The sequence below is a fragment of the Amblyomma maculatum genome, chromosome 11 (assembly GCF_055883805.1).
Source record: "Amblyomma maculatum isolate TAMU_Amacu chromosome 11, ASM5588380v1, whole genome shotgun sequence".
Classification (NCBI taxonomy): domain Eukaryota; kingdom Metazoa; phylum Arthropoda; class Arachnida; order Ixodida; family Ixodidae; genus Amblyomma; species Amblyomma maculatum.
In genome coordinates, this window is record NC_139354.1 from 115,712,548 (window position 1) to 115,729,547 (window position 17,000).

The 17,000-nt window shown below is 52.1% G+C and overlaps 1 protein-coding gene across 1 annotated transcript in view; it reads right to left on the bottom strand.

Annotated features, from left to right (window-relative positions):
• Positions 1 to 17,000, bottom strand: part of LOC146174782 (ferredoxin-fold anticodon-binding domain-containing protein 1-like) — a 59,216-nt gene that overhangs the window by 7,487 nt on the left and 34,729 nt on the right. The window contains exon 3 of the mRNA XM_084583944.1: positions 6,382 to 6,582. Coding sequence (XP_084440070.1) covers positions 6,382 to 6,582 — 201 coding nt within the window. The remainder of the gene's footprint in view (positions 1 to 6,381; positions 6,583 to 17,000) is intronic.

The following is a 17,000-nucleotide window of genomic DNA, read 5'->3' on the forward strand; positions in this document are numbered from 1 at the left end:
AGATGCGCTCCGCTGTCTGTCGGGCCACGGCCGCTCAATGGAGGCGCACTTGGGCCTCCATTGAGCGGCCGTGCTCGGGCCAAGCAGAAGGGGACAGGTCAATATTTCCCGACGTCGCAGGGACGAAGGCGCGCCGTCTGATTGGTAAGATGTCTCTTGCGAACCTCCACGTCAGGGAGGCTCGGCGTGCATCGAGGAAGTGGGCGGTTATGTACTGCCAACTGGGTCTTTCTGCGCGTAGCATGTAGCTTGATAGGCGGGCAGGGAGCGGAGGGGTGATCACATTGATAATATTGTTACGGTGAAATAGAAAAGGGGTGTTTATTTACAGTGATATGGCAGTGGGATAAGGTGAAGCCTACTAGCCCCCAGGGACCAACGCTTTCTGCTCTTCTTCTCCCAGGCCAGCACATTCTTCCTCGTCGTCAGTGGCATGACATTTCCCCCCGACTCAGCCTAAGCCCTCTGGGCGTGTTCGTGAGTCGTGCGAGGCTGACACGGCTTCAAGCGGGCAACATGACATAGTTCGGTTTTGGCAGACCGACGACCCGATGCTGTCAGGCGGGCTATTGCATAAGTTAAATCGCTGATGCGTTTGACAACCACATATGGGCCGTCATAGTGAGCCAAGAGTTTTTGATGTAGGCCACGGCGCCGAATTGGACGCCACGGCCAGACTAAATCACCTACAGAGTACGTGACCCGCCGGTGACTGGCATCGTATCGCACTTTAGAACGTTCTTGTGAAGCACCAGACCGTAATGGGGCGATTCTCCGAGCTTCTTCGGCGAGACAGAGCGTCTCAGCCAGGCAGGGGTCTTCACGGCTTGTGAAGGGCAGGATAGTATCCAGGGAGTAGCGTGGCGGTCTGGCATAGAGCAGGAAAAATGGACTGTACCCAGTCGTCTCATGCCTGGCGGTATTAAACGCATACGTGATGAAGGGTAGTATGGTGTCCCAGTTCTTATGCCCTGCGTCCACATACATGGCTAGCATGTTGGTAAGCGTTCTGTTGACGCGCTCAGTCAAGCCATTTGTCTGGGGATGGTATGGCGTCGAGTGCCGGAAAGTTACGGCGCATTAACAAATGAGCTCTTCAACATCAGCAGTGAATTGTCGGCCTCGGTCAGTGATGACAATTCGTGGCGGCCCGTGTCGTAAGATGACTGAGTGTAGCAAGAAAAGCGGCACCTGATGCGCCGTAGCTGATGTAAGAGCGGCGGTTTCACAGTAACGTGTGAGATAGTCCACGCAGATCCAGCAATTTCCATCCACGGACTTCGGAAACGGACCTACGAGGTCAATGCCTACTTGATCAAACGGAGCTGTCGGGGTCTTCACAAGGTGCAGCAAGCCAGATGGAGTTGCAGTTGGACGTTTGTGGCGTTGACATTGCTTGCAACTGGCAACGTATTGCTCAATCGTCGAGCGCATTCTGGGCCAGTAAAATCTTTCTTGAGCACGGTGGAGTGTTCGAACCGATCCCAAATGCCCAGAAGTTGGATCATCATGCATAACACGCAATACGTTCATGCACAGCGTCTTGGGAACTACGAGTAGGTATCGCTGGCCGACAGGCGAATAACTCTTTTTGCATAGGAGGCCATTAAGTACACAAAAACGGCTTGCAGGTACGCTGGCTTGGGCGGCGGCAAAGAGAGGCTGCAGACTGCTATCATTTTGCTGTTCCGTTTTGAAAACATTCGTGTCGGGGAACGCTGGCTCGAGGGTCGATATATAATTGTCGAAATCGTCGCTGTCAGGCCCAGTCGTGGCAATTGGCATCCTAGAAAGACAATCTGCGTCTGCATGACGCCTCCCGCTTTTGTACACCACGGCAAAGTCGTATTCCTGTAACCGGAGGGCCCAGCGTGCGAGGCGACCACATGGGTCTCGAAGGTTCCGCAGCCAACAGAGTGAATGATGGTCAGTTAGATAGTAAACGACCGTCCGTACAAATATGAACGGAAACGCTGCACAGCGAAAACTACAGCCAGGCATTCCTGTTCGGTGACTGTGTAGTTTCGCTCCGGCTTGCTCAGGGTACGACTTGCGTACGCGATAACATGCTCTCGTTCATCGTGCCGTTGGACAAGGACTGCCTCGAGACCGCTTCCACTAGCGTCCGTGTGAACTTTGTCACTGCAGCAGGATCGGAGTGACGTAGGATGGGTTTCGATATTAAAAGAAACTTCAGTTGACGAAATGACGCGTCGCAGTCTGGTGTCCAGTCAAAAGTGGAGTTTTTGTTGAGAAGGCACGTCAATGGGTAAGCGACGTCAGCAAAGTGATGTATAAAGCGTCTAAAATAAGAACACGACCCTAGAAAACTGCGCAACTCCTGCACTGCCTGCGGGGGTTTAAAAGACTCAACAGCGGCAGTTTTCTGGGGATCCGGCATTACACCATCACCATTGACAAGGTGTCCTAGCACCAGCGCTTGGCGCTCTCCAAAGCGGCACTTTTTCGAGTTTAGAATTAGGGCGGCGTTGTGCAGACAAAGACGCGTACTAGACGGTCATTGTGTTCTTGGAAGGATTTCCCAAATATGACGACATCGTCCAGATAGCAAGGACAAATGTCCCATTTTAAGCCGCGCAAAACTGTGTTCATAAAGCGTTCAAATGTGGCTGGAGCATTACACAGCCCGAATGGCATAACATTAAACTCATAAAGGCCATCTGGCGCTACGAAGGCTGCTTTTTTTCTTATCCGCAGGGTCCATTGGAATTTGCCAGTAGCCAGATCTGAGATCAAGACAAGAAAAATAGGACGCACCAGAAAGGCAGTCGAGGGCATCGTCTATGCGAGGAAGAGGATAGACGTCTTTTTTCGTAACAGAATTTAGACGCCGATAATCGACGCAGAATCGCCACGAACCGTCTTTCTCGCGTAAAAGAATAACAGGAGCAGCACAGGGGCTAGATGACTCCTGTATCACCTTCTTCCGTAGCATGTCCTCCACTTGCTCATGAATGACTTTGCGCTCAGATGGGGACACGCGATATGGCTTTTGACGAATGGGACGAGCCGAACCAGTGTCGATGGTATGATGGGCCCGATGTGCAGGGGAGAGGTCGGTCTACCTGTTTGAGAAAAGTCAAACATAGGCGAAAAGGGTAGAAGAATATCCACAAGAGTACGGCGTTGAGGTGAGCTGAGATCGGCGCTAATCATGCGGAAGATCGAAGTTTCATCAGCAGGCAGAGGTACGGTGGCACTCGTAGCATCTGTGACCAAAGCAACGACGTGGGGCGCATCGGGTTCACAGGAGGCAAGCTTCAATCCCGTTGGTAAAACAGCGGGCTCGGACGATGGATTGATTTTCATAACGAGGCACTACCGTGATGCACGGAGATCATACAATGAGGGATAATATTTTTCTTCAGGCATGCAGAGTGAACTGGGTGCACCACGGCCTGAAATGAAACCTCGTCAAGAAGTGGAGCGGACACGGGGACGAACATGGCAGACAAAGGTGGAACTACTGTGTCTTCGGTAATACTAAAATCTGTGTCTTCATTACGGCCACTTTCAAAAAGAGTCGGCAGATGCGAGCCGTCAAAATGAACCTCTTGACTTCGGCAGTCCACGGTAGCGCCACAAAACTTCAAGTCCATTCCTAAAATGATGTCATGCGTAGAGTGGGGTAAGACTACGAATTCGGCTTGAAAAATTGCACCACCCACAGACACTTGCGCACTACACACACCCAGTGGCCGCAACGCCTCTCCACTCACACCACAAAACGTTGAAGCACGGTCATATTCAAACATCACTTTGCGTCTAAAGAAGCGCCTAAACTGATTATTCATCACAGACACAGTTGCACCCGTATCCACCAAAGCTAATGTATACACACCATCAATGAACACGCGAATTTTGTTTTTGAGCATTGTAGTTGGTAGCTCAGCTACAGAGCCAGTAGCAGGCCCTTGCATTTTTTTTTCATCCTCCTACAGCCACAACAACAGCACGACATCGCACAGCGCATGGACATCTCCATTTCGAAACGTAGACGCCGGTAGAGGGTAAAAAGCGGCGCATAGCAGCAACAAAGAGAGAATGCGCGTAAGAAGGTTAAGAGCACGGTAGTTAAGAGAGCAGCGGAGACGCCCGAACAGAGAGCGGCACGGCTTGCCAAACGGTGATGCCACACTGTCGAGCGTAATAGACAGAGCATATAACCACCGAGATAGGGCATATAGAAGAGTTCAGTCAACGGGAATCAATAGAAGAGGATCCGAAGGCACGTCGTGTGACTGATCACTCCATTCGAGTTTCCAAAAGTGCATCTCGGACCCGGACATCATTTTCTTTTCCTACTTCCTACAGCAACAAGAGGCAGCGGAGGTGGCTCAGCTAGAGCCAGTAGCAGGCCCGTGCATTTTAGGGCGAAAGCCTTATTGGCTCATGCTGTTGTTGTGGCTGTAGGAAGAAGGAAAAGAAAATTTAAGGGCCTGCTACTGGCTCTGTAGCTGAGCCACCTCCGCTGCCTCGTGCGAACAGAGAGATAGGTTGGTTTGTGGGGTTTAACGTCCCAAAGCGACTGAGGCTATGAGAGACGCCGTAGTGGAGGACTCCGGAAATTTCGACCACCTGGGGATCTTTAACGTGCGCTGACATCGCACAGCACACGGACGCCACTTCGTTTCGCCTCCATCGAAACGCAGCCGCCATGAAAGGATAAAGACGAGGGAGAGGAAAACGCGCGCCGCAACAGCCGTCGTCCACCACCGAAGCAGTGGCGGGTGCAATGACGGCCTACAACAGACAAAGTTCGGTGGCTGGCTAGCCCCCGCCGCAAGCGGTGTTGACCTACCGTCCCAGCCCCGTAGGGCCAGGAACTGCCACCCCCGGCTCATGCTGTCCTGGACAATGTGTCCCGCTTTTGGGGCGTTCTGATTGGCCGAGGCGGGATGCGTCCCTGCCATCTACAATGCCACACTTGAACGCGTGCTCTGTGAAAGGTGGCTGTTCCTGGCCCTACGGGGCTGGGACTGGTAGGTAAACACCGCTTGCGGCGGGGGCTAGCCTTCCACCGAATTTTGCGGCGGCTGTCGCGTGGCGTTCCTTGACGCACGTTCAAATGTGGGATTGCAGATGGCAGCACAATTTGAGACTTCTGGGGGAAAGGCACAGTATCTGTCACACTTTCTCTGACAAGTGTGCGTTTGGACGGTACATTATCGCACCTGTCGCGTGGCGTTCCTTGGCGCGCATTCAAGTGTGGGATCGCAGATGGCAGGAACGCTAGACAAGATGAGACCTCAGGCTTTCGCCTTTCACTACTTTAGTCGCTAAAGTCACTCGAAATTTTTTCTTTTCCTTCTTCCTACAGTCACAACAACAACCACTGAAAGTTTTGCTGTTTGAAATAGCCGCCGGCATGCGGCTTCATAACCGTGATTGTAGCGGACGAAAGGATCGTGCACTGTATATTTTTGCGTTCGGTATCACAAGGTGCGGCTTTTTATCATCTTACTTGTCGCGCAATATGAACCGAGATGTCTCAAATTATTTTGGCCACTTGCGTCTGTTTCTACAATATTCGTGTTTGTTGTGCTAGTCACCTTCAGCGGCTTTATCTGGATGCTTCTTAACCGACTTTAAATTCAGCGCCGACGAATTCAACGGGCATTCCTTAGTTCGACGACCAGCGAGCGCGATTGCTGCCATCGACGCCGCTGAGTTCTTTAATTATTTTGACGGCGCAAGCCAGCCCAATAAAGAATTCATTTCGGTGGGATTCAGGTCAGCTCGATTGTTGCCTACGGCCTAGTCACTACCGCGTGACAATATTTTCAGGAGCAGGCGAAGACTAACTGTTTTCCTTCCTGGCCTCGCAGAAGGGGCACATAGATGACGATGAGGCGGAACTGTCTTTTGGTTCTGCTCGCTTCTATGCTGGTTGCAGCTGTCATCTAAATATCCTGCAAATGCATTAAGCCTTCACGTAACAATATCTATGTTGGGTGATTCTTCCCCTAACTTGACAGCTTTCGTCTTCATACGGTAATAATATTTGCCGGCTCTTGGCCCGCAGGCAACGAAATTTTTTTCAATGCGGCCCACATGCAAGTGTGAGCTTGAGATACTTAGGACACCTATACTGCCCGTCTCCAAAATGAGGAAAATTAAGTTCAAAAGTGATTATTATTACTGTAATGAATAAACATATTGATTTTTAACCTTTTTAGATTAAACTTGAAGGCTGATTGCATTGCGTGCCTTCAAGATTACTAGCGACGATGGTGGCAGCACACCTCTGTGTGTGATGGTGCAACCTCTCAGCGGCGATCGGTGTAGCAGCAGCACAACACTGAGTTCAATAGCGGCTGAGAATCTATAAAGCTTTGTACAAAAGGGATGGACGCCAACCTGTATCCCCTGGGAGTGTATCCCGGTGGTGGGCGGAAGGGCTCCACGCTGCGCAAGACGAAGCCGCCAGGCGCCGCCATGTCCAGTACCTGCCAGGTGTCGGCGCCCGTACGGCGGAGAGGGAGGTCTGCCGGGGTGCCCCCTTGGCCCCGACACAGGGTCAGCCGGACGAGCGAGCCACGCCTAAGGACCAGGCCTGCACTGCGAAGAACACGACGACGCCGTCGTAACTCAGAAACTATGTGTAGTACATGCCATCTATCGGCCTCCCACACGGACTTGGCAGACATACCAGTAATTGTGGAAAACGTACCTGTAACTAGTCAGCTCCTTTTCTCAGAGTTACTACTGAATGTTTTAATTTGTCAACTTTGGCGCTTATTGTCAACGAGTTCGTAGCCTTGAAGAAGCCAATGCCATATCAGGTCAAAAAGAAAACATCGCCGACCAAAATATTGTCAAAATGTTAAACGTTTCTTTTACTAAATCCTTGTCCTGTGCGAACACAGCTTCAATAAAAGCCGAAACGTCTAACGTTTGAACAACAACGCTCTTGGTCAGCGAACTTTAGCTTTAGCCGAGAACTCACTCCACCAGACGAGAGTTCTTGAAACCTCGAATTTCACAATGCTATAGCCGTTTTTATAACGACGAAAAAGCGAGAGCTTCATGTAAATATGGCTACGCTGATTGGAAAGCTTGGATTAAGCACATTGTGCGTTTCTCCAAACGTCAAGCCCGTTCTTCATCAATCTCTTCGAGGAGGCCATTCTTAGCCGGGGTGGCTGCTCCTGGCCCTACGGGGCTGGGGTTGGTAGGTCACCGCCGCTTAATTGCGGCGGGGGCTAACCTACCATCAGACTTGTATCTGTTGTAGGCCGTCATTGCACCAGCCACCGCTTCGGTGGTGGACAACGGCTGATGGGGTGCGCGTCTTTCTCTCCCTATTCTTTTTCTTCCTTCTCTACTTTCTCTCTTCTGTCCGCACGAGGAAGCGGAGGTGGCTCAGCTACAGAGCCAGTAGCAGGCCCGTGTATTTTCTTTTTCTTCTTCCTGTGGTAGACGTAGCCGGTATAACGAGCAAGACTATTTATACATCAGGTAATGGCGCCCGTTTTCGCTCTGCTTGGCGCGGTCGCCCATGCCGGGGTCTCCCGGCGGTCCGCTTGGTTAGCTTGCCGCTTGGGGCACTGTCGTCAGTGGTGCCCACTACACCCCCCTTTCTTGAAAGGTTTGATCTCACAGGTCCAGGCGTTCTGGTCGCTTACAAACACGTCCACTTCTTGTGGTGCTCGTGTCCTGCAACGGTTGCAGGTGTCTTGCTGTACGTCTTGCTTGTCCTCTGTCGGTTTGTACAACGTAGTACCTTGGTTCTGATGTTGGCTGTGTTACCACGCCGTGTGATGCAGCTCCAGCGATGCGCACCGCTGTGCCTGCTGGTAAGCGCTCTCGGCTCCGTACCTTGTGCCGGGTGTCGTATGATCGTTTTGCACGAGCTCTGTAGGCTTCATTATTTTGTCTCAATTCGCTGTCGTCCCACTTCGAGGCTAGCAGCTTCGAAGTGGTTGGTACTGTGGTGTTCAGACGACGACCCATTAAGAGTTCTCCTGGTGAAAACCTTTCCACGCTGGGTGTGGCCCTGTAGGCAAGCAGCGCTTCGTGTATGTTGGAAGACTTCCTCAAAAGCTGTTTTGCTGTCTGCACAGCCCTCTCAGCCATACCGTTGCTCTGCGGGTAGTAAGGGCTTGAGGTTGTGTGTGTGGCTCCCCAGTGATGCACTAGTTCTTTGAACTCTATGGAAGTGAACTGCGGCCCGTTGTCTGTGCGTATTGTCCGTGGAACACCGTACCGTGCAAACATTGACTCCAAGACTAGGGCTATGTTTTTGTAGCTGTCCTCGGCAGCTGTTCTAGCTCGAAAAATCGGGAGTAGTCTACTACTACAACATACTCTTTCCCCTCCAGCGTGAAGAGATCCATGCCGACTGTGTCCTAAGGGTGTGCTGGCAATGGGGTTAGAAGCAGGGGTTCTGTTTCTGGCTTTCTGTGCTCTCTGCAAGTTGGACACTTTTCCACGTAGTCTTCAATGTGCTTGCCTATGCCTGGCCACCATATGCATTCTTTTGCCCTCACTCGGCACCTTGTTGTGCCCAAGTGGCCTGCATGGAGTTTTTCCAGAACCTCTACTCTGATGTCTGGCGGAATCATTATTCTGTCGCCTTTGAATAGCAGACCATCAACGAGCGAAATCTCACTAGCCACCTCGACGTACCTTTTCAGGTCAGGTGACAGCCCATGCACAGTTGGCCATGATGTGCAGAAGGTGGCCACCCTGGAAAGTGTTTCGTCGGACTGGATGCTTGCCCTGATTCTGTCCAGCACTTGGTTTGAAGCAGGGAGCTGTTCAAGTGCTAATTCTTCAAACTCGCGCACTGCACTCTCGAGAGTTCTTTCTTTGTCTGCTGGTTTCCCAGATGGCTTCCGGGACAGAAGGTCAGGTGTGTACAGCTTTTTGCCGGGAGTGTGGGACATGGTGTAATCGTACTCCAAAAGGCGCATCCTGAAACGTTGAAGGTGAGGACTCAGCTCGTCAAGTCGTTTAGTCGTCAGCAGCGGTATTAATGGCTTGTGGTCCGTTTCCACGTGAACGGTTGATCCCAGCAGGTATTTGCGGAAATGTTCGCAAGCCCATGTGATTGCCAGTGCCTCCTTTTCGATTTGGGCATATCTTTGTTCTGGGGCATATCTTTGTTCTGTATCCGTAAGGGAGCGTGATGCATATGCCACAAGTAGGAGCTTTTCGTGCGACTGCTGTAGAAGTACAGCCCCAAGATCATATGAGGAGGCATCCACAGACACTGTGTGAGGCAACTGAGCATCGTAGTGAGTGAGAATCGGCGTCCTGCTTAAAGCTTGCTTGAGTTTGTCAAAACTGCTGCTGAGCTGGGCCCCAGTGCCAGTCGGCGTCTTGGTGAAGCAAGTCTGAGAGGCTTCGTAAAGTCTGCTAGCTCTGGAAGAAATTTCGCTAAGTGGTTTGCAGAGCCCAAAAAAGACCTGACTTCTGACACATCACATGGTGGGTCGAGCTGGACTATGGCCATGACCTTTTCCGGGTCGGCGCTGACTTCTGTTGAGTTTACGACATGTCCTAAGAATGTTACTTCTCTTTGTCAAAAGGAGCACTTGTCGATGTTGAGGGTAACACCTGCATCTTCCAGCTTCCTCAGCACCAGCAGTAGGGTGGCGTCGTGTTCCTCAGTTGTCTTCCCTGAGACAATGACGTCATCTTGTAGACAACTCACGCCATCCAGTCCTTCGAGCACAGGGAGCATTTCTCGTTATAACTCTGGCGCTGTGGAGATTCCGAGAGGAAGCCTCAAGAACTGGAACCTGCCAACTGGTGTGATGAAGGTTGTGTATTCGCGAGAGTCCTTGGACAGTGGCACCTGCCAGTACCCTGCTCGTGCATCTAGGCGACTGAAAACTGTTACACCTGCTAATTTTGCAAGACGCTCGTCCACCGTAGGCATGAGCACACGCTCGCGTATTATTTGTTGGTTGAGTTGACCATAGTCCACGCAAATGCGCAGCTCATTGTTCTTTTTTCGTGCGACAACCATTGGAAAACACCACTCGGTTGCTCGCTCGATCTTCTGGATGGCTCCCAATTCTTTCATCCTTTCTAGTTCTTTCTTCACAAGTGGAAGCAGTGGAAGAGGCACGCGCCTAGGATAACTGACTGCGCATGGCTCAGCATCCTTTTATTACTTTGATGCGGTACTCAGTCTTCATGACTCCAAGCCCAGACGTTAGCTTTGGGTATGAAGCCAAGAAGTTGGGGACATCAGTTGATTGTGCGAGGGTTTCGTCTAGCTCAAGAGGGCGCTGTAGAATCCCAAGTGATTCTATATAGCTGGTCGACTGAGCAGCGGTTCTTTTAATCATTTGATGATGAAGACTGCTTCTTGGACTTCAGTGTTGCGCCAGGTGACTGTTGCATCGATGTAGCCGACAGTGGCTATCGCTGTCTGGCCTGGGCCTATCAACAGCTGTTGCGTTGACTTGATGGGTCCCATGACGGTTCTGTCGTACTGGTCGTGTGCGATTGCAGTCACATCCGCGCCGGTGTCGACCTTGAAGGTAAGAGGCAAGGTGTTCACGGTAGCAGTAATCCTCCACGGCGTGTTCACTCCAACTTTGATTTCGCCTAGATATAGCTCTCAGAGATCTTTTGGTCGTTGTCGGATACTCGAGGTCTCGTCCTTCGGCTTAGACATGCAGACGCGGGCATAGTGGCCTTTTTTCCCACACTGGTTGCACGTCTTGTCTATCGCGGGACACTGTCTTCGTGTTGTCACGCACACCGCCACACTTGCAGCGTTCGTCTCCCGTCTTAAGTGTACGTTGAGGGCGCGACTTGAAATCGTTCCGGGGAGTTTTGACGTTTGTCTGGCCGCGAACGTCTCCCATGTGGAGAGCTGGCTGTTCGATGGAGCGAATTTCCTTGTGTTGAAGTTTCACGCTCTCTGAATTGCGGGCGGCTGTGATTGCTTTTTCGAGAGTGAGTTCTGCGTCAAGCTGCAGGCTCTCGCTGAGTTTTACGTCTCGCAAGCCGACCACGAGCCTGTCCCGAATCAGTTCGTCTTTGAGAGTTCCGTAATCGCATCTTTCGGTCATCTTGAACAGTTCAGTCGCAAATGCGTCGATGTTTTCATGCTGCTCTTGTTTCCGAGGGTTAAATCGCGCTCTCTCATAGATGACATTCTTTCGAGGTTGGAAATGCTTTTCAAAAGCACTCACCACGGCGGAGTATGATGACATCTGTTCGTCTGTCAGTTTCAAAGCAGCGAGCACATCCTCCGCTTCTTCGCCTATGGTGTAGAGTAATGTGTTGATTTGCATCGTCTCGTCCTGTCCTGTCAGACCGGAGATGAGTCGGTAGCGTTCCCACCTGCAGTGCCATCGTGTCCAATCTTCGGGCTTGCGGAAATCGAGCTTTGTCGGCAGTTCCACGGCGACCGGGTTGAACATCATTATCGGAGTGCCGCTCGCGCGCTCTTCGCTCGCGCCACGAGTGTCTGGCATGACGCTGCGGACGCTTACGTTGGGCTCGCTGTCCTTCTGGGTGTCATGCTGCGTTGGTTATCTCGCCACTGCCACCATGTGGTAGACGTAGCCGGTATAACGAGCAAAACTGTTTATACATCAGGTAATGGTGCCCGTTTTCGCTCTGCTTGGCGCGGTCGCCCATGCCGGGGTCTCCCGGCGGTCCGCCTGATTAGCTTGCCGCTTGGGGCGCTGTCGTCAGTGGCGCCCACAACACTTCCTACAGTCGCAACAACAATATCCGGCACGCCGCCTTTTCAGGGCCTCATTCCGAAGTGCCTTCTTCGCGTTCTGATGCGCTACTGTAGCAGGGTGTTCGTCCTCCTCAATCTCGCGCACTGTTGTAGGGGCCTTAGGGCCCCTATTTATACGTATCGCCCTTCTAGCGCCCTCTACTTTCACGTCACATTGACATCACCGCACGTGACTGAAAGTGGTCACGGGCCGCTTAGCCTACGTGACTATACCCTAGTCACATGGCGACCACCAGGCTTAACACAGAGGTTTGACTTCTAAATCGCGTTACCCCTACCTTGAAGAGGTCACGGAACACTTGGTGGCCTACTTGCAGCTATGCCCCAGTCACATGGTGACCACCAGGCTTACACAAAAGTTTAACCTCTAAATCTCATGACCTTGAGTGGCCACGAGCCACTTGGCCTACGTGACTATGCCTCAATCACAAGGCGACCACCAGGCTTAACACAGAAGTCTGACCACTAAATCTCATGGCCTTGACCTTTGGAGGTCACGGGCCACTGGTGGCCTGCTCGCGTGACCGTCAAGTGCCATGTGACCTTGACAGCGGTCACGACCTCTTCGTGGGCTACGTGACTATTCCCAAAGTCACACGGCGACAACCAGGTCACGTGAATTTGATCTTGGCAGAGGTCGCGGGCCACTTGGAGGCCTACGTGACTGCCCCAGTCACATGGCGACTACCAGGCTTAACACAGATGTTCGAGCTCTACATACCCCACAAAGTGATAAGCGTGCGTACTCGACGGCTCCATCTACTTGCCGCAGTGAAGCTTTTGCTTCAAAATTGCGTTTTTAAAGCCGCGCATAGCGAGAAATGTTTTTCGCAAGAAAGTAAAATAGCATTTCAAGAGCGCCGGAAGTACAGTATAAACGCAGTCTCTGTGTGTGACGTGTTGCAACATCTACGGTGAAAATGGTTACGGGTCTCGACTAACGTACTCGCGGATGCGGGATCGACTCCCTGCCTCGGCAGCCCCTTTTCGATCGAGGCGAAAAGCAAGGCGCCCGTGTGCTGTGCGATATCGGTTGCACGTTGGAGAACCCAGGTGGTCGACATTTCCAGAGTCCTCTACTACGGCGTCTCTCATAGCCTGGGTCGTTTGGGATGTTTGACCCCACAAACCAACCAAATTCGAAACGTCTGCGCAACTTACCCTGCATCGGTCCTCAACGCATTTATCGTTTGGTTCGATTCTCAGTGCAACAGGAGTGATGACAACAGTTGATTTTGAGAACCCTGGCATGCATTGTGGGGCAATTTGCTTTATTTTGAAGAGAAAAGTTTTACTACGAGGGTCGGAGCCGAGCTTTGCGTATGCCGCGACCGAGTGACGTCACAGCCAAGGCTAGCTGCGCAGCCCCCTCGTCAAGCTCTTCCGGCAGCCCGGTCGGGACTGCTCTCGGTTGAAATGACGATGATAGTTGTTGCCAAGCGGCGACCGGAACGTAGCTCCAGCGAGAGGCAGGGCACAAGGCAGCAAGGGGATCGAATTTCACCTCCACCACTTGTGAAACAAGGCCAGGCCCAGACGGCAAGGTCGTGAAGGCAAGGCAAGGTATGCCGTGTCAACGTTTAATCCGATGGAGAACCCAGGCGCGTGCCGGTGCCAGCGCCGCGGGACGATGATGATGATGGTATGTACAAAAGAAAGAAGAAGAGCATGGTATGAGTTATTTTCAAAAGTGCGAAGGCTTGGAGAATAGATGGATGGTCCCTGTACAGCAGGTGTTCTTGCTGTTTCTTCTGCTGCCTTCGCTCGTACCGAGTGGTGTTGGTGACCACCGCTGCGTCCGTGGCTCAGTGACACATTGCGGTGCGGAGATGACGACTTCTCTTCTCGGACTGTACACGTTTATTTACACTTTTTACAATTGGCGTATTTACACAAATGTCGTCGGATGCGACATCGAACGTAGAGGGCTAACTGCGACTGGTGAACGATCTGAGGTCAGAGGCTAGCAGAATCAGGCCTTGGCCTCCTGCTACACTTTAGGCCGGAGTCCCTTGAGACCTCCGTCAGCCTAGCCTCCCTCTCGAACCACCCGTCTACCCTCGACTCTCGTCCGAGCCCAACCCTCTTCCGAGCCCAACTCTCTTCCAAGCCCCACTGTCCAACGCTCGCTTTCTTAGCGTTACCCAAAATCCCAGTTTTGTCCGTTGACCAATCAACGTACGCCACTCTGTGGCCAATAACATACATTCCTTTAAAATGGGCTGGCCAATCATTGTGCCACATATACCCTCTCCTACGCATGTCAAATAAAACACACACAAAGCACGCACTAGGCGGCGAGTGGTTGCGCACACAAACACATACATCTGCAACTTTTCCCTCTCCAAAATCCTCCTACGCAAGAGGCGCCAAACAGTCGCAAAGACAAACGGCGTCAACGGTTACACTTCCGAAAATACATAAAAACACACACGCGCAAAGCTCAGGCCCACACATTCCGATCCCTGCTCTTGGTCGGTTGCGCGCGGGCGGCGGATTCAAAGGGACACACAGGCGTCTTCCCGGGAAGACATGTCAACAGCGCGTTCTCCCCAGGCCTGTGTTACGCCGCGTTTCGGGATTTATGGCCTCCGCGCCCTCTCCACTCGAACCGGGAGACACTGCAGTTAGCGCCGAACCCGCAAACCACTGCGCTTATGCTGTGCGCTCTAACTGCACTGCTCTGCCTCCCTCGCGGCACGGGACGGAGGGAGCCGGTGGCGTCGCCCGCTGCCATGTGTTCTGGGCTCACTTCCGAGAAGCGGTCGCCCGCGCGACCGTCATAAATCTGCCCGCGTCAAGCTGCCCCTTGACCTTGGCGGCCCCTTCGGAATCTCGCTTCTGTGCGAAGCCCGCAAACTTAACTCCTCCCCATCGAGAATGTTGCGCGTACACTTGCTGTACGCTCAACATAAAACTCCTCTAACGGGAAAAGGAAGGGGGGAGGGCGCATTGTGGTGTGGCGTACACCAAACAAAGCAAAACAAACAAACGCAGCTATGCAAACAATAGTGCAACGCTCCGTACAGAGGCGCGCGCGCCCTGAACGACAATCTCCGTGTGCACGTTCGCAAACGGTAACTAAACCATACGCCATACAAGGCAACACAGCTTGGCATACATAACACCAAATCAAGCAATAAACACTGCATAATCAAACGCAAAACAATACAAGGTAACACGTGTAAACCACATCATACACAGAACATAGGAGTGCCAGATACTGATACACACAGACAAACTAACAGTCCTTATTCAACGCTCAAGTACAGGCAGGACCCTGCCCTGTACGTTCCTTGGTCCACCATGGTAATTTCACCCACCAATATTAGGTGAATAGCACAATCACCGCAATCTTCCCCATACTCAACAAGCCAACGGGGCTTGTTACAACTTCCAACACCCCGATGAGCGGCGACCTGAGCCGTCCACTCTAGATACCACTCTCTAGCCTAGACAGAGCATCGGCACACCGGTTAAGCGATCCTTTGATGTGCGAAAACTCCAGATCATATTTTTGCAGCGCTAGAACCCAGCGAGTTAGGCGCGCACTGGAGGGTGTGGACTGGGTCAGATAAGTCAGCGGATTATGGTCCGTGACCACTTTGATCTTAGCACCGAAAAGCCATGTGTCAAGGCGGCTCAGCGCCCACACAATTGCAAAGGCCTCACGCTCGATAGCAGACCACTTCGCCTGTTGCGGCGTTAGCTTTTTACTGAGGAAGGCGATAGGTTTCTCAGAACCATCCAGCTCCTGACTCAGACATGCACCTACCCCTTTTTCCGAGGCATCAGTAGTTAGCACGAACGCCTTACCTGTCTGTGGGGCACTTAATGTCGGAATTGCCTTCAACGCAACCTTTACATTGTTAAAGGCTCTTTCAGCCTCTGAGCTCCATGGAAGATTGTTCGGCACGCGTCGGTTCGTGAGATCGGTCAGAGGGCGTACAACTTCGGAGTAAGATGGTATGTACTCCCGGTAGTAGTAGAAGAGGCCCAAAGCGCTACGTAGTTCCCTTTTCGTTGAGGGACTCTTAAGCTCTGCTACAGCGCTCACTCTCTCTGGATCTGGGGAGTGTGTGCCAGATCCGACCACATGCCCAAGGTACCTGACTTTAGGCTGAGCTAAGCGGCATTTTTCCGGGTTAATCGTTAGCCCCACCGATGCTATCGTGGCAAGAACCGCTTCCAGGTGCTGCATATGTAGCTCCCAAGTCTCAGAGTAGACGGCTACATCATCTATGTAGGCGCACGAATAGTCTCGGTGCTTTCGCAGGATCTCGTTCATGATCCTCTGAAACGTTGCCGCCGAGTTACGAAGTCCGTACGGCATCACTCTCCACGCGTAAAGACCACTGGTGGTCGCAAATGCGGTATGCTTCTGAGAGCCTGGTTCAATCGCGATTTGCCAGTAACCTCTCGTCATATCTAGAATTGATATGTATCGGGCCCTGGCTACCTCGTAAAGCAGCTCACTGGTTTTTCCCATCGGGAAGCTATCCGCTTCAGTGACAGCGTTCAAGCGACGGTAGTCAATGCACATTCTTACTGTGCCATCCTTTTTAGCAACACACACAACCGGATGCGCGAAGCTACTTTCCACGGGATATATGAGTCCCCATTCTTTCAGTTGCTCCACCTGCCGTTCTACCTCTCCTCTCAGTGCTATCGGCACACGATAGGGATACGCCTTAATAGCTTTAGCCCCTTGAAGCAAGATGATTTTGTGCTCACCGACGTTACACCTTCCCGGCCTTTCAGAAAATGTACTGCCGTACCGTCTCAGCAGCTGATCTAGCTCCGTCAACTGTCGGTTTGACAAGTGCGTGCTTTCCTCTAGCAGTGCAGCCACTGTCCTCCCGTTTTCACTAAATTGCGGGGTTTTTTCAATCTCGCCAAACTCTTCGTCTGAGTCAAAGACCACGCCGACGTTATTCACCCGAGCGTAGTACTTCCTGAGGCGGTTCGCGTGCACCCATTTTTCTACGTCTCCCGGGAGCTGTACGATATAGCTGTCTGGCCTCACCTGCTGTTTCACTTCGGCAGGTCCGATCCATTTGGGCTGCATTTTCGCGACCTGTCCTGTTTCTAGAATCAGTACCTGATCGCCCGCCTCAAATGATTTCGGCCTCGCCCTGAGGTTGTGCCTATCAGTGTATAACTGTTGCATTTGCTCACCTCGTTGATCTGCGGCACGGGCTGCTTCAGCCATTCTCTCTCGGAGCTCGGTCAAATACGCAGATGCGACTTTATTCAACCC